At 43.9% G+C, this 27,300-nt stretch overlaps 1 protein-coding gene across 3 annotated transcripts; it reads left to right on the top strand.

Annotated features, from left to right (window-relative positions):
* Positions 1 to 239: 239 nt before the first annotated feature.
* On the top strand, positions 240 to 26,779 carry TMEM19 (transmembrane protein 19). 3 transcript variants are annotated; one of them, XM_063927459.1, is made up of 7 exons: positions 240 to 488; positions 9,956 to 10,106; positions 11,345 to 11,458; positions 12,989 to 13,126; positions 19,533 to 19,787; positions 22,029 to 22,238; positions 24,095 to 26,779. In XM_063927459.1, the coding sequence occupies exons 2-7, from the start codon at positions 9,977 to 9,979 to the stop codon at positions 24,256 to 24,258; spliced, it is 1,011 nt and encodes a 336-aa protein (XP_063783529.1). In that variant the 5' UTR covers positions 240 to 488; positions 9,956 to 9,976; the 3' UTR covers positions 24,259 to 26,779. The 3 variants fall into 3 exon arrangements, with proteins under 3 accessions (XP_063783529.1, XP_063783528.1, XP_063783527.1); XM_063927458.1 differs by having other exon boundaries at positions 240 to 504; XM_063927457.1 differs by having other exon boundaries at positions 241 to 479.
* Positions 26,780 to 27,300: the final 521 nt, after the last annotated feature.

The following is a 27,300-nucleotide window of genomic DNA, read 5'->3' as shown; positions in this document are numbered from 1 at the left end:
CCACCACATCCAAGCTCCTTGCATGTGCGTTAAGCAGCCAAACCCCTGAAAACTGCATGTTCGGAAGTTTACCTGCATTTTTAGCATTGCTGCATCTCACCCTAGGTGAGAAGCAAAGCACGTGTACGAATGGGAAAAATTATGTGACACAATTACTTCCACAGAGCAATCCTGAAACATTTCCTTCTTCATGAATGAAACAAACGATATTATTATGGAGCACTGCATAGAGTGCAACAGCCCTTCTGCCTAAGCGCACTGACTCCCGGAAGTGCTCGTCTGACCTGCGCGGGGCGCCCTCCGCTGGCGCTGGGTACCCGGAAGCGGGTCAGACAGCAGGGTGAGAGAGGGCTGCGGCGCTGTGTGAGCAGCCTCGCCCTGCCAGTTATAGCGTGAACCGTTGCGGGGATGGCCCTTACCCCGCAGTCTGGTAGTGTCTGCAACGAAAAGGAAGAGGAAGCATCTCCCCGCTGTGCTCGGTTAGTCAGGTAGTACCGGCAGGAGGTGGGTGTAAGCCGGGCTCTGGTTACCCCGTGGCTTCCCCCCTTCACTGCACATCACACTGTGCCTGTAGGGTATAGCGGAGCATGTAGCTTGGAGCTTATGCTATTGGAGCTCGTGCTATTGTTTCTCTGTCAGCAGCCAGACCGTACTGTAGCTGTAATATCTTATGTAGATCTTTACTATAGAGTGCCCATCATTTTGAGTTTGCAGTGTGATGTGTAGGCTATCCCTGCTCTGTTTTGTATAGGCAATCGCTGCAGTATAACAAAGCTACATTACTTTACATGTATCAGTTTGTCTTTTTCTCTGAGAATTCTATATTGCGGAACAAGATAAAGTTCAACACCAGTTTTCTTTCCATAACCCCCGATCGCATGATAATTAATCTCACAGCTAGTGACATTTCCCTTTAGAGAACCAGTGTAGCAAAGGTTTTAATATACAAATGATCACATCCAGAAGAACGCAAACTTGTTAATTGCCATAATAGGCCGGTTATAAGTTATCTGTGGCACTCTAGCAGCTGTGGAACTACATATCCCAGAATGCCCTGAAACAGTTTTGCTGTTAGGGCGTTCTATAACTGTGGCATAACATGCTGGGATGTGTAATTCCACAGCAGCTAGAGTGCAACATGTTGCAAAATATTTTGTGATCATTAACTAATGTCTGGCCTGTTCAGATTTGTTGCTATGCACTGGAATACAAGTTTACGTTTTTGACTAGAAAGTTTTGATTTAGTCAGTCATATTTAAATTGGCTCTCACTAATAGCGATTAATAAAACCATCTGTAAGCTGTTTAATAAACTCCACCTTTTTTAATATCTTTTTTTTTTTTTTTTTGTGTGGAGAACGAGAAGGGCTTGTCCTTCCCATATACCTTAAAACTATGGATGACAAGTCTACACATCGCCCCCTGGTTACTTACAGATGTGTCCACATTCATCTAGCCTCAATACGACATGCAGCGCGAGATTCCTGGCGTGAGTGTGCTGCCGGGTCCTGTGCAACTCTGCTAATGTCAGACATCTTTTTTGCGACCATAACGCACAAGGAGACTGCTGGTTGATTTGATATACTTGTATAGCTGATTGTGGCTGACTATATATGGAGCAGAAAAGAACTTGTACTGGAAAAAAACTGCAGCTGCTACATTGTAGCACTTCCTATACAGACATACTAGTGTCGTATATCAAATTAATCAGCACAGTCTCCTTGTGTGTCCCAGTCGCATTGCAAGTAAGAGGCATTTTTATCAAAGAAGACACTAGAATATTCTCATGTGACCTGGTGTGCCAAGAGTAGCTATTTAGCATGACTGCAGCAAAGATGTATGAGAACACATCTGTACCTTGATCTGGAGAATCACTGGAGGCGGTCCCAGAGTTGTGACACATGCGCTCCGACATCCCTTTTATTCTTTTTCTTTTTCTCTGACGTCCTAGTGGATGCTGGGAACTCCGAAAGGACCATGGGGAATAGCGGCTCCGCAGGAGACTGGGCACAAAAGTAAAAGCTTTAGGACTAGCTGGTGTGCACTGGCTCCTCCCCCTATGACCCTCCTCCAAGCCTCAGTTAGATTTTTGTGCCCGAACGAGAAGGGTGCAATCTAGGTGGCTCTCCTGAGCTGCTTAGAGTAAAAGTTTAAATTAGTTTTTTTTTTTTTTTTTTTTTTTTTTCAGTGAGTCCTGCTGGCAACAGGCTCACTGCATCGAGGGACTAAGGGGAGAAGAAGCGAACTCACCTGCGTGCAGAGTGGATTGGGCTTCTTAGGCTACTGGACATTAGCTCCAGAGGGACGATCACAGGCCCAGCCATGGATGGGTCCCAGAGCCGTGCCGCCGTCCCCCTTACAGAGCCAGAAGAGGTCCGGAAAATCGGCGGCAGAAGATGTCAGTCTTCAACAAGGTAGCGCACAGCACTGCAGCTGTGCGCCATTGCTCTCAGCACACTTCACACTCCGGTCACTGAGGGTGCAGGGCGCTGGGGGGGGGCGCCCTGAGACGCAATAAAAACACCTTGGATGGCAAAAAATGCATCACATATAGCTCCTGGGCTATATGGATGCATTTAACCCCTGCCAGAATACATAGAAAAACGGGAGATAAGGCCGCCGATAAGGGGGCGGAGCCTATCTCCTCAGCACACTGGCGCCATTTTCCCTCACAGCTCCGTTGGAGGGAAGCTCCCTGGCTCTCCCCTGCAGTCACTACACTACAGAAAGGGTTAAAAAAGAGAGGGGGGCACTAATTAGGCGCAGTATAAACAATACAGCAGCTATAAGGGGAAAAACACTTATATAAGGTTATCCCTGTATATATATAGCGCTCTGGTGTGTGCTGGCAAACTCTCCCTCTGTCTCCCCAAAGGGCTAGTGGGGTCCTGTCCTCTATCAGAGCATTCCCTGTGTGTGTGCTGTGTGTCGGTACGTTTGTGTCGACATGTATGAGGAGAAAAATGATGTGGAGACGGAGCAGATTGCCTGTAATAGTGATGTCACCCCCTAGGGGGTCGACACCTGAGTGGATGAACTGTTGGAAGGAATTACGTGACAGTGTCAGCTCTGTATAAAAGACAGTGGTTGACATGAGACAGCCGGCTACTCAGCTTGTGCCTGTCCAGACGTCTCATAGGCCGTCAGGGGCTCTAAAGCGCCCGTTACCTCAGATGGCAGATATAGACGCCGACACGGATACTGACTCCAGTGTCGACGGTGAAGAGACAAATGTGACTTCCAGTAGGGCCACACGTTACATGATGGAGGCAATGAAAAATGTTTTACACATTTCTGATAATACGAGTACCACCAAAAAGGGGTATTATGTTCGGTGAGGAAAAACTACCTGTAGTTTTCCTGAATCTGAGAAATTAAATGAGGTGTGTGATGATGCGTGGGTTTCCCCCGATAACAACTAATAATTTCTAAAATGTCATTGGCATTATATCCTTTCCCGCCAGAGGTTAGGGCGCGTTGGGAAACACCCCCTAGGGTGGATAAAGCGCTCACACGCTTGTAAGGGCTCTACCCTCTCCTGAGATGGCCGCCCTTAAGGATCCTGCTGATAGAAAGCAGGAGGGTATCCTAAAATGTATTTTCACACATACTGGTGTTATACTGCGACCAGCAATCGCCTCAGCCTGGATGTGCAGTGCTGGGTTGGCGTGGTCGGATTCCCTGACTGAAAATATTGATACCCTAGATAGGGACAGTATATTTTTGCCTATAGAGCAGTTAAAAGATGCATTTCTATATATGCGTGATGCACAGCGGAATATTTGCCGACTGGCATCAAGTCTAAGTGCGTTGTCCATTTCTACCAGTAGAGGGTTATGGACACGACAGTGGTCAGGTGATGCGGATTTCAAACGGCATTTGGAAGTATTGCCTTATTAAGGGGAGGAGTTATTTGTGGTTGGTCTTTCAGACCTGGTGGCCACGGCAACAGCTGGGAAATCCACGTTTGTACCCCAGGTCGCCTCTCAACATGAGAAGACGCCGTATTATCAGGCGCAGTCTTTTCGTGGACAAGCGGGCAAAAGGTTCCTCATTTCTGCCCCGTGACAGAGGAAGAGGAAAAAGGCTGCAGAAATCAGCCAGTTCCCAAGAACAGAAACCCTCTCCCGCCTCTGCCAAGCCCTCAGTATGACGCTGGGGCTTTACAAGCAGAATCAGGCACGGTGGGGGGCCCGTCTCAATGAATTTCAGCGCGCAGTGGGCTCACTCGCAAGTAGACCCCTGGATCCGTCAGGTGATATCTCAGGGGTACAAATTGGAATTCGAGACGTCTCCCTCTCGCCGTTTCCTAAAGTCGGCTTTACCGATGTCTCCTTCTGACAGGGAGACAGTTTTGGAAGCCATTCACAAGCTGTATTCCCAGCAGGTGATAATCAAGGTACCCCTCCTGCAACAGGGAACGGGGTATTATTCCACACTGTTGTGGTACCGAAGCCGGACGGCTCGGTGAGACCGATTCTAAATCTAAAATCTTTGAACACTTACATACAGAGGTTCAAATTCAAGATTGAGTCACTCAGAGCAGTGATTGCGAACCTGGAAGAAGGGGACTACATGATGTCTCGGGACATCAAGGATGCTTACCTTCATGTCCCAATTTACCCTTCTCATCAAGGGTACCTCAGGTTTATGGTACAGAACTGTCACTATAGGTTCAGACGCTGCCGTATGGATGGTCCACGGCACCCCGGGTCTTTACCAAGGTAATGGCCGAAATGATGATATTCCTTCGAAGGAAGGGAATTTTAGTTATCCCTTACTTGGACGATTCCCTGATAAGGGTAAGATCCAGGGAACAGTTGGAGGTCGGTGTAGCACTATCTCAGGTAGTGTTGCGGCAACACGATTGGATTCTCAATATTCCAAAATCGCAGCTGGTTCCGACGACTCGTCTTCTGTTACTAGGGATGATCCTGGACACAGTCCAGAAAAAGGTGTTTCTCCGGGAGGAGAAAGCCAGGGAGTTATCCGAGCTAGTCAGGAACCTCCTAAAACCGAGCCAAGTCTCAGTGCATCAATGCACAAGGGTTCTGGGTAAAATGGTGGCTTCCTACGAAGCAATCCCATTCGGCAGATTCCACGCAAGAACTTTCCAGTGGGACCTGCTGGACAAATGGTCCGGGTCGCATCTTCAGATGCATCAGCGGATAACCCTGTCACCAAGAACAAGGGTGTCCCTCCTGTGTTGGTTGCAGAGTGCTCATCTTCTAGAGGGCCGCAGATTCGGCATTCGGGACTGGGTCCTGGTGACCACGGATGCCAGCCTGCGAGGCTGGGGAGCAGTCACACAGGGAAGGAATTTCCAGGGCTTATGGTCAAGCCTGGAGACATCACTTCACATAAATATCCTGAAGCTAAGGGCCATTTACAATGCTTTAAGCTTAGCAAGACCTCTGCTTCAAGGTCAGCCGGTGTTCATCCAGTCGGACAACATCACGGCAGTCACCCACGTAAACAGACAGGGTGGCACAAGAAGCAGGAGGGCAATGGCAGAAGCTGCAAGGATTCTTCGCTGGGCGGAAAATCATGTGATAGCACTGTCAGCAATTCCGGGAGTGGACAACTGGGAAGCAGACTTCCTCAGCAGACACGACCTCCACCCGGGAGAGTGGGGACTTCACCCAGAAGTCTTCCACATGATTATAAACCGTTGGGAAAAACTCGACAGGTATTGCGCCAGGTCAAGGGACCTTCAGGCAATAGCTGTAGACGCTCTGGTAACACCGTGGGTGTACCAGTCAGTGTATGTGTTCCCTCATCTGCCTCTCATACCCAAGGTACTGAGATTGATAAGATGGAGAGGAGTAAGCACTATATTCGTGGCTCCGGATTGGCCAAGAAGGACTTGGTAACCGGAACTTCAAGAGATGCTCACGGAGGATCCGTGGCCTCTACCTCTAAGAAGGGACCTGCTCCAGCAAGGACCCTGTCTGTTCCAAGAACCGCGGCTGCGTTTGACGGCATGGCGGTTGAACGCCGGATCCTGAAGGAAAAAAGGCATTCCGGATGAAGTCATCCCTATCCTGATCAAACCCAGGAAGGATGTAACCGCAAAACATTATCACCGCATTTGGCGAAAATATGTTGCGTGGTGCGAGGCCAGTAAGGCCCGACGGAGGAAATTCAACTGGGTCGATTCCTACATTTCCTGCAAACAGGAGTGTCTATGGGCCTGAAATTGGGGTCCATTAAGGTTCAAATTTCGGCCCTGTCAATTTTCTTCCAAAAAGAACTAGCTTCAGTCCATGAAGTTCAGACGTTGTAAAAGGGGTACTGCATATACAGCCTCCTTTTGTGCCTCCAGTGGCACCTTTGGATCTCAATGTAGTTTTTGGTTTCCAAAAGTCACATTGGTTTGAACCACTTAAATCTGTGGAGTTAAAATATCTCACATGGAAAGTGGTCATGCTGTTGGCCCTGGCCTGGGCCAGGCGCGTGTCAGAATTGGCGGCTTTATCCTGTAAAAGCCCTTATCTGATTTTCCTTTCGGACAGGGCGGAATTGAGGACTCGTCCTCAGTTTCTCCCTAAGGTGGTTTCAGCGTTTCACCTGAACCAACCTATTGTGGTGCCTGCGGCTACTAGGGACTTGGAGGACTCCAAGTTGCTAGACGTTGTCAGGGCCCTGAAAATATATGTTTCCAGGACGGCTGGAGTCAGAAAATCTGACTCGCTCTTTATCCTGTATGCACCCAACAAACTGGGTGCTCCTGCTTCTAAGCAGACTATTGCTCGTTGGATTTGTAGTACAATTCAGCTTGCACATTCTGTGGCAGGCCTGCCACAGCCAAAAATCTGTAAATGCCCACTCCACAAGGAAGATGGGCTCATCTTGGGCGGCTGCCCGAGGGGTCTCGGCTTTACAACTTTGCCGAGCAGCTACTTGGTCAGGGGCAAACACGTTTGCTAAATTCTACAAATTTGATACCCTGGCTGAGGAGGACCTGGAGTTCTCTCATTCGGTGCTGCAGAGTCATCCGCACTCTCCCGCCCGTTTGGGAGCTTTGGTATAATCCCCATGGTCCTTTCGGAGTTCCCAGCATCCACTAGGACGTCAGAGAAAATAAGAATTTACTTACCGATAATTCTATTTCTCATAGTCCGTAGTGGATGCTGGGCGCCCATCCCAAGTGCGGATTGTCTGCAATACTTGTACATAGTTACAAAAATCGGGTTATTATTGTTGTGAGCCATCTTTTCAGAGGCTCCTCTGTTATCATGCTGTTAACTGGGTTCAGATCACAGGTTGTACGGTGTGATTGGTGTGGCTGGTATGAGTTTTACCCGGGATTCAAAATCCTTCCTTATTGTGTACGCTCGTCCGGGCACAGTATCCTAACTGAGGCTTGGAGGAGGGTCATAGGGGGAGGAGCCAGTGCACACCAGCTAGTCCTAAAGCTTTTACTTTTGTGCCCAGTCTCCTGCGGAGCCGCTATTCCCCATGGTCCTTTCGGAGTTCCCAGCATCCACTACGGACTATGAGAAATAGAATTATCGGTAAGTAAATTCTTATTTTTTTTCAACTGCCAGAGGTGGGGGAGGACCTTTAAGTCCCTCTGTCTCCTTTGCCCTGGCACCTAGGGGGAGATGTTTTATAGCAGCACACCTCATGCCGCTATAGTGCTTCCTACTTCGCCTCTTTATTGAGGCGAAGCAGTATCAAGGAGAAGTATTAACATCTACTTGTTACTATCGCAAGATCTCACATGCATCCTGAAACTACAGTGGCTGTGAATGGGGCAATGACACCTGCAGCTGTCGAAAGTGATAGCTGCTGGTGTCTGAACGGTCAGTGCTACTTACTGTACATACATTGCCCAGTACATCGGCCACAGTAATACATGGGGGAGAAGTGGTATCAGCGCATATAACATGCACTGATACCACTCCCTCCCACCCCATAACGAGTAATAATACATCTACCCCCTAGATTGATGGTGCGCCTTGTTTGAAAGAGGAGTCGGTGTGATCACCAGGCAAAACCCCCTGCACTACAAAAAAAATCATGGTCTGTCATGCTGTATCTTTCCCATAATTACGTCTGTATTTGTTAGCCCAGCTCTACAGATGGGGGAAAGATATATTTTATCCTATCTCCCCCATACTGGCCCACAACACATATGGGGGTACTCTATTGAAAAACGTGAATCTTCTCTTTTCAAACGATGTGCCCTCTTAGTAGTTATCGTCTGGAAATCACCAGACAATAACTGAGCCCAAAAATGTTTTTTTTCCACAGGCGAGGGGAGGGGAAGGAGAGCTAAAGCTCATGTCTCCTCTATATTGTGCCAAATTAAGAAAAAAAATGTTGTTGGGCTACCATATTCTTCCTACACATTGTAATAGTGTTAAGGCGAGACAGCAAAAATGTGGGGGGATAAATAATTTTCAATTAAGGGGGGTATTCAATTGGTGCCGTTTTGTCCGACAGTTGGAAAACGGCAATTTTTGACAGTTTTTAAAAGTGCAGTTTATTCGACTGTCGGAAAACACGTGGAACGGTGAGCCGAAACTTCCGGACCAAATTGAATACCCCCGTAGAGTAGATTTTTATTTTATTTTATTTTTTTGTCAAACCTACACATAGAATCCTGATATTCAATATTTTGGATAGGTGGATTATTGGGGAAACAAGAATCCCAAAGTGTTTTTCTTTGTAGTACTTATAAGACAGGGAACTAAAAATCACATTTGCTTTTGGTTCCCTATCTTGAAATTTTAATGAAAAAAACACTTTTTTTAGGGCTATTTGGGTTACATTTTATAAGTAAAAATGCTAATGGTATTTTCTGAAAATGCAAAGTCTTCTGAAAAAAGTATAAGGGTTCAAAGACGAGCTACTAAATTGATTAAAGGCCTAGAGGGACTGGATTATGAAGAAAGGCTTATTAGGTTGAATATGTATACACTAGAAAAGAGGCGCCTAAGAGTAGATATCATTAATATCTTCAAATATGTAAAGGGTCATCACAAAGAGTTATCAGAGGAATTATTTATTAAAAGAACACAGTTTAGGACTCGTGGGCACTCGTTGTGGCTGGAGGAGAGAAAGTTCCAAACTCAACGGAGGAAAGGGTTCTTCACTGTTAGGGCAATTAGGATGTGGAATTCCCTGCCAGGGAAGGTGGTAATGGCAGACTCTGTAATTGGATTTAAAAAAGGAATGGATAAATTTCTGAATGAAAATGATATACAAGGTTATAATATTTAAAATATCAATGTGGTTAATTCGGGGATAACATGAGTTATAGTAGTTACCCGCTGAATAAGTTTTATGACTAGTTATGTAGAATCATCACAACTTAATACAGGTTGAACACGATGGGCAATTTGCCTCTTTTCAACCTCAATTACTATGTTACTATCTTGGTACTGGATGAAAAAAGAAACATTGATAGTGATGATGAAATGTGATGAGCAAAGTGTCAAAAAAATTACCTCTGTACAAGGGTGAGAAAACCCTCTGCAGCAAAGTGGTTACACAACTTCCAGAAAAGCAGTACGCAGCAGAGACCTGTTTTCTGGCCTGTTTCTGAAACACATACACCAATACTAAGGGGTTTATTCAATTTGTGCCAGTATTTAAGACTTTCCGACAAGAATAGGTTGAATTTGCGTTTGACCTACTCAATGCAAGTGCCGTTTTTCCGACTGTCTGAAAAAACGGCACTTGTCGAAAACCACGTGGATCGGCAAGTTACTCGTCGATCCACGTGTTTCTGTTGGAAGCATGGCTGTTTCCGACAGTTTAAGGGCAATGCAGATTCGACTTGTTAACAAGTCGAGTCTGCATTGTGGGAATGCTGGCCGTTTGCGGCCAACATTGAATACTGTAAGAACGGAATACACCCTTAAGCCATGAGGTCACATTTCTATCTATATCCGGTCTGGTCGCAGCCTCAGAATAACAGGCTTTTGTCTCTCATTTCTGCAAAGGTGACTTTTAGAGCTGCCCTTATGCTATTTATTCAGGACGACGTGTACAAGGAATATGTAAACATGATGATGAACGTTGTTATTCTGTGTATGATCCTCAGCATATCTTTGTCATTCTGGATAATATCTTTAACTGCAAGTACATATTATGGTAAGAAGATTTCTGTTCACTAAAAAAAAAAGGCATTGTGTTTTCTCCATTGAACTAAAGTGCTTCTCCTTCCATTCTCATTTATATGTCATTTTAACCCACTGTAATGTGACCTTTCTAAAGAGTAACCTCTTTCCAGTTTTGAGATTTCCCACATACGAGGGAAATGGTATGTTTTACCGACAGATGGGATGCCGGCTGTTAGTATACCGGCAGCGGCATTCCGTCTGTTGGAATCCCAGCAGCGAGTCCCCTTGCGGCACTTGCCATGCTTCAGGCCCAGTGGCTCGCCACAGGTTTTATTCACACTCGGTTGGTGGCGTGGACCCACCAACCGAGTGGAAATAGCTGGCGGTGGTCGGGCGTCCGTCCAGCGGTATATCATCAGCTGTCGGGATTCCGGCATCGGTCTCCTGAACGCCGGGATACCGACAGCCGGTATTTTAACGGCATCCACGTACGAGGGGATATCATAAAGTTTCAATTATCACCATGAACAGAATGCAATAGAAAGTTAAATGTGGTATGGTTAGCTTAAGTCTTCTCCATGTAGTCGCCCTGCAGAGCCACACATTTCTACCAGTGTTTCTTGAGCTTCCGCAACCCATCATTATACAAGTTCTGTGATTGCCACAAGAATCACTGTTCCACTTCCAGAATTACATCATTGCATAGTTAAAGCGCCAATAATTTAAAAGGCAAAATCAACCTGGTTTTGCCTTGTAAATGATTGCTGCTTTAAAAATAGGGCATATTCGCCGGAATTTCTGCACAGCCAGCATTTTGCAGGCTATTGCATAAGCCCCTGTATATATTTTGTATTTACTGACTGTGGAATTGGGGCATTTATTTTTAATGAGCTGCAGTTTGGAAGAAATGGTAATACTTAGTAATTTTTACAGTGAGATTTAAAGCATCAGTTTTACTAAAGATCAGATGTCACGACAGATATTGCTTTTAACAAAATCACCGCAATATCTATTTAAAAAAACTGCAGCAAATCTGTGAGTTTTAATCAATCACACCTTTTTAAATAAACCCATGGATGTTATTTTATTTATTTTGTAAAGGTGTATCCCATGCTCCTTCGGTTTGAGACCCCTGATCTAGGATAATGTTACACATACATTCAGACTTGAGGTGTTTAGTTATTATAGTTATACCAGTGTGAAGTTATAATACAAACTGTGGATAAAATGTTTATTTTAATAAGATATTTGCTTTGCTTATTTTACCAGGTACACTGCGGCCAATCTCTCCATGGCGTTGGCTGTTTTCTGTGATTGCTCCTCTTATTATTGTGTACAATGGCATAAAGAAGAAGAGCTTGGATAGTAGTGGTGCTCTTGGAGGTATGTTATAGTACACAGTTATTTGGTGTGTTCTGCATAATGGATAGCACTCAAAAGTTTGGAAAGATGATCGCACATAGGCATAGAGCAATTCTGTTGTGATCGCATTTTTCAGCAAAGCAATAAATATCTGATCATAACCTAGGCCCATTAGGTATTGTAGAGTAACATTTACTTTCCAGTCTGGTTAATACTTGTATGTGTAAAATTCCCACTTTACCTCCTCTTATATTGTGCAACTGTGGATTTTCAATCTATTTTTTACAGTGTGACCTAATCTATGTCCATTAAAGTCATGGGGCACTGAGCACAACAGCTGGAGCAGCCCCAGGAGCTGTAGGATAGATTTGGGAGCTGGTTCATAACTCTTACATTTTAGGTTTTTCATTTACATTTTTTTTTTTTTTTTACCAGGTGCTTTACATAGGATGGAATTGTGGAAGTTTAATTCAGCTTTATTCAAAGGATTGAGCACCTGCTGTATACTGTGTTTCAACATGATCAATAGGTCGACAGGTTGACATGGTCAACACTGTTTTTATTTTTTTATTTTTTAGCATTTTTATCAACTTTTTCATACTTTACAATCCACGTGGACTACAGTTAGGAACAGTCACCTTCCCAAAGCGAGCTACTAATTGGGGTTCCACCTTTCATTAACAGTGAAAATGACTCCAAAAAACACTTAATAATGTTGTGAACCTTTTTTGTGTTGACCTTTTTATGTGTGGACCTTTTGACCCTGTTGACGTTTACTACTGCCTACCTTTTTATGTTGACGTAATGGCCCTTTCGACCAAATGCATGTCGGCCATTAGTGGTCATCAATTGTAGACCTTTTGCTTGTAGATATCATGATCCACTCCCGCTGTTTACTGGTTATGTTAAACTGATTTCCACAGCTCAAATTATATTGTTGCACATGGGTCCACCACTCCAGTTCTGCCACTGGGATCATTATGAAATACCAGCAGACGAGATCCCGGCTCCCATCCTCAGTAATGCCGGCAGTGGTGTGAGCACTCACCGCCGGTTCTATTCTCCCTCTGAGTGTCGTGGACACCCACAGAGGGTGAATAGACTGTGGCACCGGTATTCTGGCAGCAGCATTTCACCGCTAGTTGGGATTCCGGCGGCGGTATTGTGACTGCCGGGATCTCGACTAGCGGTATTGTAACCGCTTCCCCTGCCACTGAGTACCAGATTGACTTCTGCATAGCAGCTAAATTGGAAGAGAATTGGTGGGAGGAAAAAATACCATGTTGCCGGAACTGATCAGAAGAGAGTACTATAAATTTCCTATGGCAGTACATGTGCTTTTTCTTTTTAATTGGCAACTGCATATGTACATGAAAAAGTCATCTATACAGTTTTCTAGTATTGGGTGCCCTTGTAATATTGCAAAATCTGGCTTGTAACATTTCTCAATGTGTTGTATCTGGGTCAGAATTGCCTTGTTTCTTTAATACTGTAACGTGACCGGAAAGCAACACATGAATACTGTAACTGAATGTGTCTTGTATCTTCCAGGATTACTGGTCGGGTTCCTCCTCACTGTTGCAAATTACAGCTTTTTCTCTGCTCTTCTTATGTTCTTTTTTACTTCCTCTAAACTCACCAAGTGGAAAGGAGAAATAAAGAAACAATTTGACTCTGAATACAAAGAAGGTAAACTTTTTGTTTCAAACAAATACATTTAAATAACCTGTTACTATATTGATGCTTCGAAAGCATCATACAGATTTGTTGTTTATAAACGGCACCCTTCCATGATTTTACACCCAGTACTGTCCTAATCCTGTTGCCATTGGCTGAATTTCAAATGAACCCTGGGATGTATTTACAAAAAAATACTACTATTCGTCCAATAAATGTACACGTTTAGGCAAATTATTCACTTTACCTGGTGAAATGGAAGTACTGAATAAATGTATGCTGAAATGCTGGTAAAAGCAATTGAATTCCACCCCTAGTGTATTACTTTTTCAACACAAAAAATATGATACACTCACCCTTTGCAAGGTTATACACTGGTTTCAAAATTCACGGGTACTAATCATTTATTCTTATTTTCTTCTTCGCTTCTAATTTGTGTTGTGTATTGTGAGCGCCAGTTTCCAAGGATCCACATTGTATTTTGTGTTTGACGTTATAGGTGTTGGATGACACCTCTGGAACCCCAGTGCTGTAGGCAGCTCCTAGGTTGCGCAGTGGTGTAACTTAACCTTTTGTTGTATTGTAAATTTCTCTATCGTCCTAGTGGATGCTGGGGTTCCTGAAAGGACCATGGGGAATAGCGGCTCCGCAGGAGACAGGGCACAAAAAGTAAAGCTTTTCCAGATCAGGTGGTGTGCACTGGCTCCTCCCCCTATGACCCTCCTCCAGACTCCAGTTAGATTTTTGTGCCCGGCCGAGAAGGGTGCAATCTAGGTGGCTCTCCTAAAGAGCTGCTTAGAGAAAGTTTAGCTTAGGTTTTTTATTTTACAGTGAGTCCTGCTGGCAACAGGATCACTGCAACGAGGGACTGAGGGGAGAAGAAGTGAACTCACCTGCGTGCAGGATGGATTGGCTTCTTGGCTACTGGACACTAGCTCCAGAGGGACGATCACAGGTACAGCCTGGATGGTCACCGGAGCCGCGCCGCCGGCCCCCTTGCAGATGCTGAAGTTAGAAGAGGTCCAGAATCGGCGGCTGAAGACTCTGACAGTCTTCTAAAGGTAGCGCACAGCACTGCAGCTGTGCGCCATTTTCCTCTCAGCACACTTCACACGCTGTCACTGAGGGTGCAGGGCGCTGGGGGGGGGCGCCCTGGGAGGCAAATGTAAACCTATATACTGGCTAAAAATACCTCACATATAGCCCCCAGAGGCTATATGGAGATATTTAACCCCTGCCAAACTTCACTAAAGAGCGGGAGACGAGCCCGCCGTAAAAGGGGCGGGGCCTATCTCCTCAGCACACAGCGCCATTTTTTCTCTCACAGAAAGGCTGGAGAGAAGGCTCCCAGGCTCTCCCCTGCACTGCACTACAGAAACAGGGTTTAAACAGAGAGGGGGGGCACTAATTGGCGATATAAATATATATATAAAGATGCTATTAGGGAGAAACACTTATATAAGGTTGTCCCTATGTAATTATAGCGTTTTTTGGTGTGTGCTGGCAAACTCTCCCTCTGTCTCTCCAAAGGGCTAGTGGGGTCCTGTCCTCTGTCAGAGCATTCCAGGTGTGTGTGCTGTGTGTCGGTACGTGTGTGTCGACATGTATGAGGACGATGCTGGAGGAGGCGGAGAAATTGCCTGTAATGGTGATGTCACTCTCTAGGGAGTCGACACCGGAATGGATGGCTTATTTAGGGAATTACGTGAGAATGTCAACACGCTGCAAGGTCGGTTGACGACATGAGACGGCCGACAAACAATTAGTAACGGTCCAGGCGTCTCAGAAACACCGTCAGGGGTTTTTTTTTATAAAAAACGCCCATTTACCTCAGTCGGTCGACACAGACACAGACACGGACACTGAATCCAGTGTCGACGGTGAATAAACAAACGTATTCCTCATTAGGGCCACACGTTAAGGGCAATGAAGGAGCTGTTACATATTTCTGATACTACAAGTACCACAGAAAAGGGTATTATGTGGAAGTGAAAAAACTACCTGTAGTTTTTCCTGAATCAGATAAAATAAAATGAAGTGTGTGATGATGCGTGGGTTTACCCCGATAGCAAATATTGGCGTTATACCTTTTCCCGCCAGAAGTTAGGGCGCATTGGGAAACACCCATTAGGGTGGATAAGGCGCTCACACACTTATCAAGTGGCGTTACCGTCTCCAAATACGGCCGCCCTCAAGGAGCCAGCTGATAGGCAGCTGGAAAAATATCCTAAAAAGTATATACACACAGACGGTGGTTATACTGCGACCAGCGATCGCCATCAGCCTGGAGATGCAGTGCTGGGTTGGCTTGGTCGAATTCCCTGACTAAAAATATTTTATTGATATGGAGCATTTAATAGGATGCATTCTATATATATGTATGCGAGATGCACAGAGGGATATTTGCACTCTGGCATCAAGATAAGTGCGTTGTCCATATCTCCCAGAAGATGTCATGGACACGACAGTGGTCAGGTGATACAGATCCCATACGGCACATGGAAGTATTGCCGTATAAAGGGAAGGAGTTATTTGGGGTCGGTCCGTCGGACCTGGGGGCCACGGCCACAGCTGGGAAATCCAACCTTTTTACCCCAAGTTACATCTCAGCAGAAAAAGACACTGTCTTTTCAGCCTCAATCCTTCCGTTCCCATGTGGGCAAGCGGGCAAAAGGCCAGTCATATCTGCCCAGACATAGAGGAAAGGGAAGTAGACTGCAGCAGGCAGCCCCTTCCCAGGAAAAGAAACACTCCACCAGTGGGGGGGTAGTCTCAAGAGTCTCAGCGCGCAGTGGGATCACTCGCAAGTTGACCCCTAGATCATACAAGTATTATCCCAGGGGTACAGATTGGAGAGTCGAGACATTTTTTCCTCGCAGGTTCCTGAAGCCTGCTTTACCAACGGCTCCCTCCGACAAGGAGGCAGTATTGGGAAAAAATTCACAAGCTGTATTTCCAGCAGGTGAAAATCAAAGTACCCCTCCTACAACAAGGAAAAGGGTATTAGTCCTCCACACTATATTGTGGTACTGAAGCCAGACGGCTTGGTGAGACATAGTCTAAATCTGAAATCTTTGAACACTTACATTAAAAGGTTCAAATCAAGATGGAGTCACTCAGAGCAGTGATAGAGAACCGGAAAAAAGGGGACTATATGGTGTCCCTGGACATCAAGGATTACCTCCATGTCCAAATTTGCCCTTCTCAACAAGGGTACCTCTGGTTCGTGATACAGAACTGTCAATATCAGTTTCAGACGCTGCCGTTGAATTATCCACGGCACCCCGGGCCTTTACCAAGGTAATGGCCGAAAAGATGATTCTTAAAAGAAGAAAGGCATCTAAATTATCCCTTACTTGGACGATATCCTGAAAGGGACAAGTTTCCAGAGAACAGTTGGAGGTCGGAAAAGAACTATCTAAAGTAGTTCTACGACAGCACGAGTGGATTCTAAATATTCCAAAAATCGCAGCTGTTTTCCGATGATACGTCTGCTGTTCCTAGGAATGATTCTGGGCATAGTCCAGAAAGAGGTATTTCCCCTGGAGGGGAAAGCCAGGGAGCTATCCGACCTAGTCAGAAACCTCCTAAATCCAGGCCAAGTATCAGTGCATCAATGCACAGGAGTCCTGGGAAAAATGGTGGCTTCTTACGAAGCGATTCCATTCGGCAGATCTCACGCAAAAACTTTTCAGGGGGATTTGCTGGACGAATGGTCCGGATCGCATCTTCAGATGCATCAGCGGATAACCCTGTCTCCAAGGACAAGGGTGTCTCTTCTGTGGGGGCTGCAGAGTGCTCATCTTCTAGAGGGCAGCACATTCAGCATTCAGGACTGTGTTCTGGTGACCACGGATGCCAGCCTGAGAGGCTGGGGAACAGTCACACAAGGAAGAAATTTCCAAGGAAGTGTGGTCAAGTCTGGAGATTTCTCTCCACATGAATATACTGGAGCTAAGGGCAATTTACGATGCTCTGAGCCTAGGAAGACCTCTGCTTCAAAGTCAACCGGTGCTGATCCAGTAGGACATCATCATGGCAGTCGCCCACGTAAACAGACGGGGCGGCACAAGAAGCAGGAGGGCAATGACAGCAAGGATTCTTCGCTGGGCGAAAGATCATGTGATAACACTGTCAGCAGTGTTCATTCCGGGAGTGGACAACTAGGAAGATTTCCTCAGCATAAATGAATTCCACCCGGAAAAGTGGGAACTTCATCTGGAAGTTTCCACATGTTTGTAAACCGTTGGGAAAGACCAAAGGTGGTTATGATGGCGTCCCACATGAAGCGCCAGGTCTAGAGACCCTCAGGCAATAGCTGGGACGCTCTGGTAACACCGTGGGTGTACCAGTCGGTGTATGTGTTCCCTCCTCTGCCTTTCATACCCAGTGTATGGAGAATGATAGGATGGAGAGGAGTAAGAACTATACTCGTGGTTCCGGTTTGGGCCAAGAAGAACTTGGTACCCGGAACTTCAAGAGATACTAGAAAGGATCTTGATTCAGCAAGAATCATGTCTGTTCCATGACTTACCGCAGCTGCGTTGACGCCAGGGCGGGTGAACGCCGGATCCTAAGGGAAAAAGGCATTCCGGAAGAGGTCATCCCTACCCTGGTCAGAGCCAGGAAGGAGGTGACCGCACAACATTATCACCGCTTAGGTGAAAATATGTTCCATGGTGTGAGGCCAGGAAGGCTCCACGGAAGAATTTCAACTGGGTTAATTCCTACATTTCCTGCAAGCAGGAGTGTATATGGGTCTCAAATTGGGGTCCATTAAGGTTCAAATTTCGACCGGTCGATTTTCTTCCAGAAAGAAATTGGCTTCAGTTCCTGAAGTCCAGAAGTTGTTAAGGGAGTACTGCATATACAACCCCTTTTTGATGTCTCCAGTGGCACTGGGCGATCTCAACGTAGTTTGGGATTCCTAAAATCACATTGTTTTAAACAACTCAAATCTGTGGATTTGATATATCTCACATGGAAAGTGACCATGCTGTTGGTCCTGGCCTCGGCCAGGCGAGTGTCAGAATTGGCGGCTTTATCTCACAAAGCCATATCTGATCGTCCATTCGGACAGAGCAAAGCTGTGGACTCGTCCCCAGTTTCTCCCTAAGGTGGTGTCAGCGTTTCACCTGAACCAGCTTATTGTGGTGCCTGCGGCTACTAGGGACTTGGAGGACTCCAAGTTGCTGGATGTTGTCAGGGCCCTGAAAATATAGTTTCCAGGTCGGCTGGAGTCAGGAAATCTGACTTGCTGTTTATCCTGTATGCACCCAACAAGCTGGGTGCTCCTGCTTCTAAGCAGACTATTGCTCGTGGATTTGTAGTACAATTCAGCTTGCACATTCTGTGGCAGGCTTGCCACAGCAAAAAATATGTAAATGCCCATTCCACAAGGAAGGTGGGCTCATCTTGGGCGGCTGCCCGAGGGGTCTCGGCATTGCAACTCTGCCGAGCAACTACGTGGTCGGGGGAGAACACGTTTGTAAAATTTTACAAATTTGATACCCTGGCAAAAGAGGACCTGGAGTTCTCTCATTCGGTGCTGCAGAGTCATCCGCACTCTCCCGCCCGTTTGGGAGCTTTGGTATAATCCCCATGGTCCTTTCAGGAACCCCAGCATCCACTAGGACGATAGAGAAAATAAGAATTTACTTACCGATAATTCTATTTCTCGGAGTCCGTAGTGGATGCTGGGCGCCCATCCCAAGTGCGGATTATTCTGCAATACTTGTACATAGTTATTGTTACAAAAATCGGGTTATTGTTGTAGGAAGCCGTCTTTCAGAGGCTCCTTTTGTTATCATACTGTTAACTGGGTTTAGATCACAAGTTGTACGGTGTGATTGGTGTGGCTGGTATGAGTCTTACCCGGGATTCAAAATCCTCCCTTATTGTGTACGCTCGTCCGGGCACAGTACCTAACTGGAGTCTGGAGGAGGGTCATAGGGGGAGGAGCCAGTGCACACCACCTGATCTGGAAAAGCTTTACTTTTTGTGCCCTGTCTCCTGCGGATCCGCTATTCCCCATGGTCCTTTCAGGAACCCCAGCATCCACTACGGACTCCGAGAAATAGAATTATCGGTAAGTAAATTCTTATTATTTGCATTGTCCAGTCAGCATAAAGGTTTTACTTGAGTTACTGCCTTATGCCAATAAGGCTTTAATGACCAGCTTTCTTATATCAAATAAAGCAGAGTCACTGCCAGGCTCTGATGCAGTGTGGCTTGGGCATAATTACCAGTCAAAAACAGCAGTGCATCTTGGTATGTATTAGGCTTAACTGTCCAAATATAGCAATCAGTGAGATTACAGTCCTAATTTATGTGTTTTCACTTATATCTTTGGATAAAGAAAGTATTTTTAAAATTGACCGTTAGAGGACAAATTCCTTATGCTTCTTATCACTTTCAGGAGGACAGAGGAATTGGGTACAGGTTTTCTGCAATGGCGGCCTCCCTGCAGAGTTAGCTCTGCTGTATATGGTGGAAAAGGGCCCAGGTGAGATTGCGATCGACTTTTCCAAGGAGTACACTGCTTCATGGATGTGCTTATCGCTCCTGGGGGCTCTGTCTTGTTCAGCTGGAGATACATGGGCTTCAGAGATTGCTCCAGTTCTCAGTAATCAGTCGCCTCGATTAATAACAACATGGAAAAAGGTCCCTGTGGGTAAGAGCAAACTCTTTCTTACATTTTTGTTACGTATTCTAAAAAGCAGCAGTTGTTTCCGGGGCACTTTTTCTTTTATTTTCTATGTTATTTTAATATTGTCATCTTGATTTCCTTGACATACAGTACTTCTGTGTGCCTAGGTTTAAATATGTTTCTATTAGCAACTGCAGGGCTGGTTTCTGGACAGCTCAGATAAGTTCGAGTAAAAGAGATCGCTATTTAAAAATGACTGCGTGTCCCACCCACCCATTTATTACTGTTCTGTAATTATAAATGGTAGATGCTCCTCTACCTGCTCTTAGTCTGCTCAGTGACAGAGTAGCAGATTGACTGCTTTGTAGACCTGTGCTTCCATGTAGGAGAGGTTTTATTAAATGCGCAGAGAGCTGAACTGAAATATAGACTTGTTAAATAAATGAAAGTACAAGGTGAGAGCAGAGCTATTAACAGTACTCCTCTAATACCCCTTTCACTTCACACACAACCTGGTATCGCCCCGGTGTATTGCCGTGTGAAAGGGATAAGGTCAGATTTCCCGGGTCACGTGCGGTGTGAACAGGTTGCCCTGGTTGATGCGACCCAAGACCCGTTCACACTATAGAGGAGGCGGCTCTTGGAGATGATCTGATCTCTAGGCGCTGCCTCCGCCCCCAATGTCGTCAGCGCCACTCCCGCCGATGGCAACCCAGCATATTGCTGGGTTGGGAAGCCAGTGTGAAAGGATCCAGTGCCGGGTCGCTCCCGGGAAGGACCCAGTTTCAAATCCCGGGTGCAACTTGGCAATGCGATCGGAAAGTGGTACAATACCCCTTTCAGACCTACAGCAAAAACACACGTTTTTGCCTGTGAACAGAAACAACCCGAGTTGATGACCCTGCTCTGTACCAGGGTTTTTCCCGGGTGTGAATGCATCTGACCCGGGTTAGAAGAAAAGTGTTTGGCTAATGGCTATAACATAATCCAGCTAAATTTAGACTATTACACAGCAGACTGTGCAAATGCTGTATTCTTACCGGAAGCTCACACGTACGAGAAGGGAGATCTGAAACTGAGGAATGGTAATACTGGCTGGTAGCTGGGTGTAATGGGGGATTTGAGGTTCTGTGGCTGATTAAAGCAAGGTGAAATGCAGGTTTGAAGCAGCCAGTGTCAAAATCTGTGTAATTTATGAGTGTCCCGGTTTAAAGGGATAGTATGGTAAGACGTAATATAAGTAAACTTGTTGCAGTACATATGCCATATTGCTGAAATACTTTTTACAACAATAATAATTAGTTGTGTTTGTAATTGTATAAACTACTATATCATATTGGGTTCTTGCTTTTTTTCACATCTGTCTTTTGTTTGCCAAAATCCTAATCCTGACATGAGGATTAGAGTTTTTGACTACCTTGTGTTAATTAAATTAATCAAGAACACGGGGCTGATGCAGAGTGGAATGCAAGTCATTCTTGCATGTCTTTGTACTGCGCATACTCTGGAGCAGAGTGTACTTGTGCAATGCGGAGTCGTACACAACTCATTTTTCCACTTGCTGCTGAAGGGGTGTAACTGACTCAGTGTAGGTCAAGTTCAGAGAGAGAGAGTATTAATGGGAATGCAGAATTGAGCATAAGGAATTCTGTTTTAATTCATATATGTTGCACCAAAGCTAGTGCTGGGGCAGGAGTACATTGATGAGGATAGTGAGTTTGGAACCAAGCATGTGGATGGCTGCTGTTTGCATAATGGCTACAATTTAGCAAACAGATGAATGTTCATAGTTACATATACGATGGAGGGGCAGTTGCGGCCGACTTGCGTCTAACTCTGCATCAGTGCCTATGCTTGTAAATAAGATTGGCTCTTTCTGTACCAAGGACGTTGAAGTTTTCAAATGTACACTGAAATTGTTATATTGAAAATTGCTAGTTTGTTATACTACACCGTTAATGTGATGGTTAGCATTGCTGCCTCACGGCGCAGAGGTCATGGGTCTGATACCCACCACGGCCCAAACTGTCTGGAGTTTGTATGTTTTCACTGTGCTAGCGGGGGTTTCCTCCCACAATCCAAAAATATTCTTGCAGGTTTATTGGCTCCTGACAGAAATTAACCCTAGTGTGTACATGTGGCTCCACTGGGGCAGGATCCACTGTGAAGGGCCAAATATTTTTTGTACAGCACTGTGGAATATGTATGCACTATATAAGTAAAATAATAGACATCTAAATCTTGTGTTTTTGTGTTTTGCTCTAGGTACAAATGGAGGAATTACATTTGTAGGTCTTATTGCAAGTCTTCTCGGGGGCTTGTGTGTTGGTGCAGCTTATTATTTTAGCCAGCTTGTGTTTGTCAGTGATCTAGAAACTGCAGCCCCACAGTGGCCAATCATTTTATATGGTTCAGTGGCTGGCTTACTTGGTTCTGTGTTGGACTCTTATATTGGAGCCATAATGCAGTATACAGGTGAGTTTATACCTCCTCTCTATACATGTCAATCGTATTTATATAATATTGCCCACAGGAAACACCACAGAGCAAACACTCTACATAGATACAATACATATTTGTAAAGAGTGATCATTTCTAAATATTTGCTACCAGAATTCAGTGGTTGTAAAATAATGAAAGAAAATATAAAAAGTATTGGGAAATACATTATCCAAGTAATTCATCAAGCTGCAGCCATGACTATAACCACTTTGAAGGGCACCTGGTAAAGCTTTTGTTTTATCTCTCCAATGAGGGCCGGTATTTTCTTCTGCATTAACTATATAAGTATAGTAAGTATAGCCACAGTGAAACTAATTGGCGTTCAGAATTGGGGGGGGATGTTAGGCACCACTGGGGAGGGGAGGGTTAGGTTGCGGGGGAAGGAGGATTACATTTAGGCTGCAGGTGGTGGGGCTTTGGGTGGTTAGGGTCAGGTTGCAGGTAAGGAGGGTTAGGGCTAGTCTACTTACCACCTTGGTGTTGGGATGCCGCTGTCGGTATTTTGACTGCCGGCATCCCATGCGCAGAGATCTCATTACCATCCCTTCCACGTGCGGCTGCTGTGTGTGCCCTTCTGTCTTCCCACTCCCTCCTTCCCTGGCGGCTGTCTGTTACTGTCAGTTTGTGGGTGGCTGATGCTATTGCAGGCTGCTGTGCTGCGGAATGGATCTGTAAGAAAGATCCGATCTGTAGTTGGGGACCTCTCAGAGTGGGGGCTGGGTGAACTTGCCCCCTGAGGACCCCTCTTAATCCAGCCCTGCTGCAGAAGGCCTTTCAAAAATTCCTATATGCAGGCAAATAATGACTTTAAAAATCCTGTACATACAAGATTTCTAAATCTTTATTTCAAAAGTGAAGCGCTCATAAGTGTAAATATTTAAGTGCGGTCAAGGTAATTTCTGAGAGTGCAGACCTCTTTTGTGACATTAGTGACTACTTTTGTACAAATGCATCCATTTGTTTGTGGAAGCATAAATCGCCAAAGATGCAAAAAGTTTACATTGTTTGAGGGGAGCAGTTGGGAGGTGTTCTCCAGGACAAGAATAAATCAGATTAATCTGAGGAACAAGAATAATGTAATAGGTAGATTTTAAATAAAGAAGTTAGTCCTAAAGTGGTAGTAGTTTGGACTACCATGTGTTTTTTCATGTGCATCCATTAACAATACTAAAGTTGATTTTTTAAGAACCATTCGCTTTAAAATGCTCTACTGTATGTAGTAAAGTATAGTAGGGTCCCTTGCACACTCAAAATAGTATTGCGTTGTTTTTGCGTTTTTTTTGTAGTTTGAAAATTTGACTTAAATGCCATTAGAAATGACTGATTATGAATACAACTACTTAACTGCTTAACAATATGTAATTAACAAACTGCTGTTTAGTTACTTTGATTTTTTTATACTAATATTGGGCCTGATTCGTAAGTAAAGCAAAAAAAAAAAAGCGAGCAACGGAGCAAAATCCATGTTGCTCTGCAGGTGGGGCAGAGAGAGTTAGATTTGGGTGAGGTGTGTTCTGACTGAAATTTAAACTGCAGTGTAAAAATAAAGCTGTCTAACATTTGTTGGCTACAGTACATGCAAAAGCAGCCAGTATTTGTCCTACCAGAATAAATATACATGTATTTGCTCCCCTTGCACTGCAACATGGTTTGTTCCAGACAGTTACTTGCTGTTTTTGCTTTACTTACTAACATGAGTCAGGCCCATTTTACCATACATTCTTAAATTTTACCCCTAAAGAAAGACAAATAAATTCTACAAGTAACTAAATTATGCTCTATGTTGAAGTGGTTTTTCTTTTGTTTTGCTAACCATAGTATTCTTGCAGGTTATGATGAACGCACAGGGAAGGTGGTCAATCATCCAACTCCTGAAGCAAAGTTAGTTTCCGGGAAGCCTATCCTGGACAATAATGCTGTGAACCTCTTTTCGTCTATCCTCATAGCTCTTCTGCTACCAGGAGCTGCATGGGGGTTTTGGCCAAGAACATAAACATTAGGGCTAGAAGTGCTCCAAAAACACTGGACGTAATGTTTAGCCTAAGACATTCCTAGGCTTACAGTACATCATTACTATATATCCAATCACATTATTGTTTTATAGTAGATTTTTGTTTTTTTAAGCAGAAATCCGTTTTAAAATTTAAAAATCTGAATTGACTTTATTCATTATTTGTGCACTTAGTATTTGTGATAACTAGTCTCACTTCTTTACATGCTTTCCCACTGAAGCACTTCCTTTTTATGCACCTGTAAGAATGTAGGTCCAGCAACTTTCTCTAACTAGTGATCCGAGCTTTGGTGTTGCACTGAAACGTGGGGTGTACATAAATGGTGATTTATTTTATAATTTGACTTTCAGTTACTTCCATTGTTAAATGCTAAATAAAAATTATATGACTGCTGGAACAAATGATATAATAATTTATAGTAGCAACTTTTCTGATAGAGCTTATGTTGTAAAACTTGTTTGTCATTTTATCGTTCTTGTCATATAAGTCTTTAATACCATGTATAATGTTTATATTTGAACAAGTTTACCTAATGATGTAGTGATAATTTCAAACAAGCAATCTGACCACTTTCCATTATAATTTGCTACTAGGGCAACTGTTTTGGGTTTAGCTTGGACATCAGTGACAATGGTAACTGTGCTATATAGGCCAACCAAACTGGACATACTGCTTCATACTTTAAGCAGTACTGAACATGTCAGTACAATTAGGTTGAGGAGATATGGTTATTTTATTATCCGCTTTCTCGAATGCTCCGTTATGGCTGATATGTAACTTTGCTTAAATCAAGTACTAAGACAACAACTACATTTCTGCCACTGGCTCTCCCTGTGCCACATGCATACCTAGTTATAGTCCTGCCATTGCTAACATATGGCACCAAGGCAGGAAGAGGTGAAGTTCTACAAAAATAAACTTCCTCTGAATCTATAAACGGAATGAGGTCTACATATACGGTTTGCTAAATATTTATAGAAAAGGGTAAGGCAGTTTATAGGATACACTAGTGTTCTGTCTACAGTATGTCCTTGAAGTCTTCAAGGCAATTAGCACTTAGGGGGAATTCAATTGTACCCAATCATTTTTTGCGAGGTAAAAAGTGGATTTTACTGCTATTTTTGTTTTTTCCTCTTTGGGTAATTCAATTACTTCCCATTTCTGTCTGGGGTGAAAAAACTACACTTATCTGGGATTTTGTTTCATCTGTTTCCGGGCAGGTGAAATAAAAAAAACCCGGATAGTGCTGGGTGTCTTGGACAATTGAATAACCATCGGGGGATCAATTAACTGTGGTAATTGTATCATGGCTAATTGAATTCCCCCCTTTGCGTATCAATGATATACATATTTATGAAGGATGCACATTTTATTTTGTAACGTTTGCAGCAGTAGGTTCCTCCTTATATTTTATGAAGTATTTTCTTTCTCTTTACATTCCGTTAGCAACACAAGTTCACTTGTGAGTTAATAGATATGTGAAGTTATTTGTGTATGGTTATGCTAAATTCACAAGTCATTAATTAAAGCAGAAGACAGTCGGCTCATTCATTTTGCTGCATATAACCTACTGTTTTTGTTTGGGACCAGATCTGAATATGGACTGTAATTTTAGTATCATGTGCTCTGTACTTTTGCACTGAGGTGAACCAAATCGCGGTGTACAAGGGTTTCTGATTCGTATGCTTTTGTTTTTCTACTTACTATGTTTAACAACTTTTATATTCTGTAGCTATATAATAACGAATGTTGGGTACATTTGAATTCAGGCTATTAGCAAGGATTTGTTCATATAAACAACATATTCTCACTCAAATGTATTGCATTATTATTATGTTTTTGTGCTTGATTTCCATCTATGCTAATAATAATAAACTGTATCTGTTTGAAGACTATTTCTAATAAATGCATATATTTATAGTCACTGTTCCATTATACAACTGAGACTAGTTTTATACGCATCTTTAGTGTTTTGCCCTGCAGCCGCTCTATATGAAGCCTGTTTAGAATGTAGGGCCTTGATTTAGAGGAATCTGGAACTGTGTCTTTGTACACAGCGGTACTGTAAACATGCTAATGCCAGAGACAAACACTGGCAGCATCTTTAATCCACGATTTTAAATAACTCATTGAAATCATTCTCTGAGACGTGGATGCCATGGACTGCATACCAGAAAAAGTCTCTCTGCCATTTTCTGCTTAATTCCATTACCATCCTGGTTCACCGCTCTACTCGCTGTCCCCCCCACCCCCATCCCTCCTCTCTGCTTTCCCTTTACTCTCATCACTCTCCTCTCCTCTTTTAAATAGATAAAAATCCCAGGTCTCCGATCCTGTAGATTGTTACACAGTTATTCTGCATAAAGTGTCTTTCTCACTGTTATGGTTGCTTTTTTTCGACTTTGTAACTTACTCTTCATGTTTTATATTGTTTCTTTTTCCCATGCATATCTGTTTTATGACCTTGGAAATAAATAAACTTACTAAAAAAGAAACCAAAAACTGTTCTTGTAGTCCCTTTTTTATTTTTTCTTCTTTTTGTGTCAAACTATATTACTGTATAAGGTAATTCACCATCATCTAGAAAATGATTAGAATCACCACTGCAATCACTGTGTTTACGAACATACTCCACATGTACATGAAGATACAATTTACTATTCCTTGTCCCAAATCAACAAATAATCAAAACTTGTGTAAATGTTATAAATAATATCAGTGGTAGTTTGTATATCATAGCATTGAATTACTCCCTACTTGAAAACTAGAAGCAAAAAAGAGTTCTAGTATAAAAGTCAATAAGAATAAAGGTTAGGTCTGCATTGCACTGACATGATGATATGCATATATTCACCTTTTAAGCAAAATCTTTCCAAAACTGCAAATCCTTGGGATTACTAGATCTACTTGCTGGGCACTCCCTCACCTTTCTGATTCCAGACTCTGAACAGCCGTGGGACAGTAAAATGCATTATTTCTTTTTCTCATACGTCCTAGAGGATGCTGGGGTCCACTTCATGACC

The sequence above is a fragment of the Pseudophryne corroboree genome, chromosome 6, assembly GCF_028390025.1.
Source record: "Pseudophryne corroboree isolate aPseCor3 chromosome 6, aPseCor3.hap2, whole genome shotgun sequence".
NCBI classification, from domain to species: domain Eukaryota; kingdom Metazoa; phylum Chordata; class Amphibia; order Anura; family Myobatrachidae; genus Pseudophryne; species Pseudophryne corroboree.
This window is presented reverse-complemented; position numbering and strand designations above follow the sequence as displayed.

Coding starts and splice junctions, on each gene's coding strand:
- TMEM19 (XM_063927459.1), top strand. CDS start 9,977: ATGCTATTTATTCAGGACGACGTGTACAAGGAATATGTAAACATGATG. Junction 11,459..12,988: donor TAGTAGTGGTGCTCTTGGAG/GTATGTTATAGT, acceptor TGTATCTTCCAG/GATTACTGGTCGGGTTCCTC. Junction 13,127..19,532: donor TGACTCTGAATACAAAGAAG/GTAAACTTTTTG, acceptor TATCACTTTCAG/GAGGACAGAGGAATTGGGTA.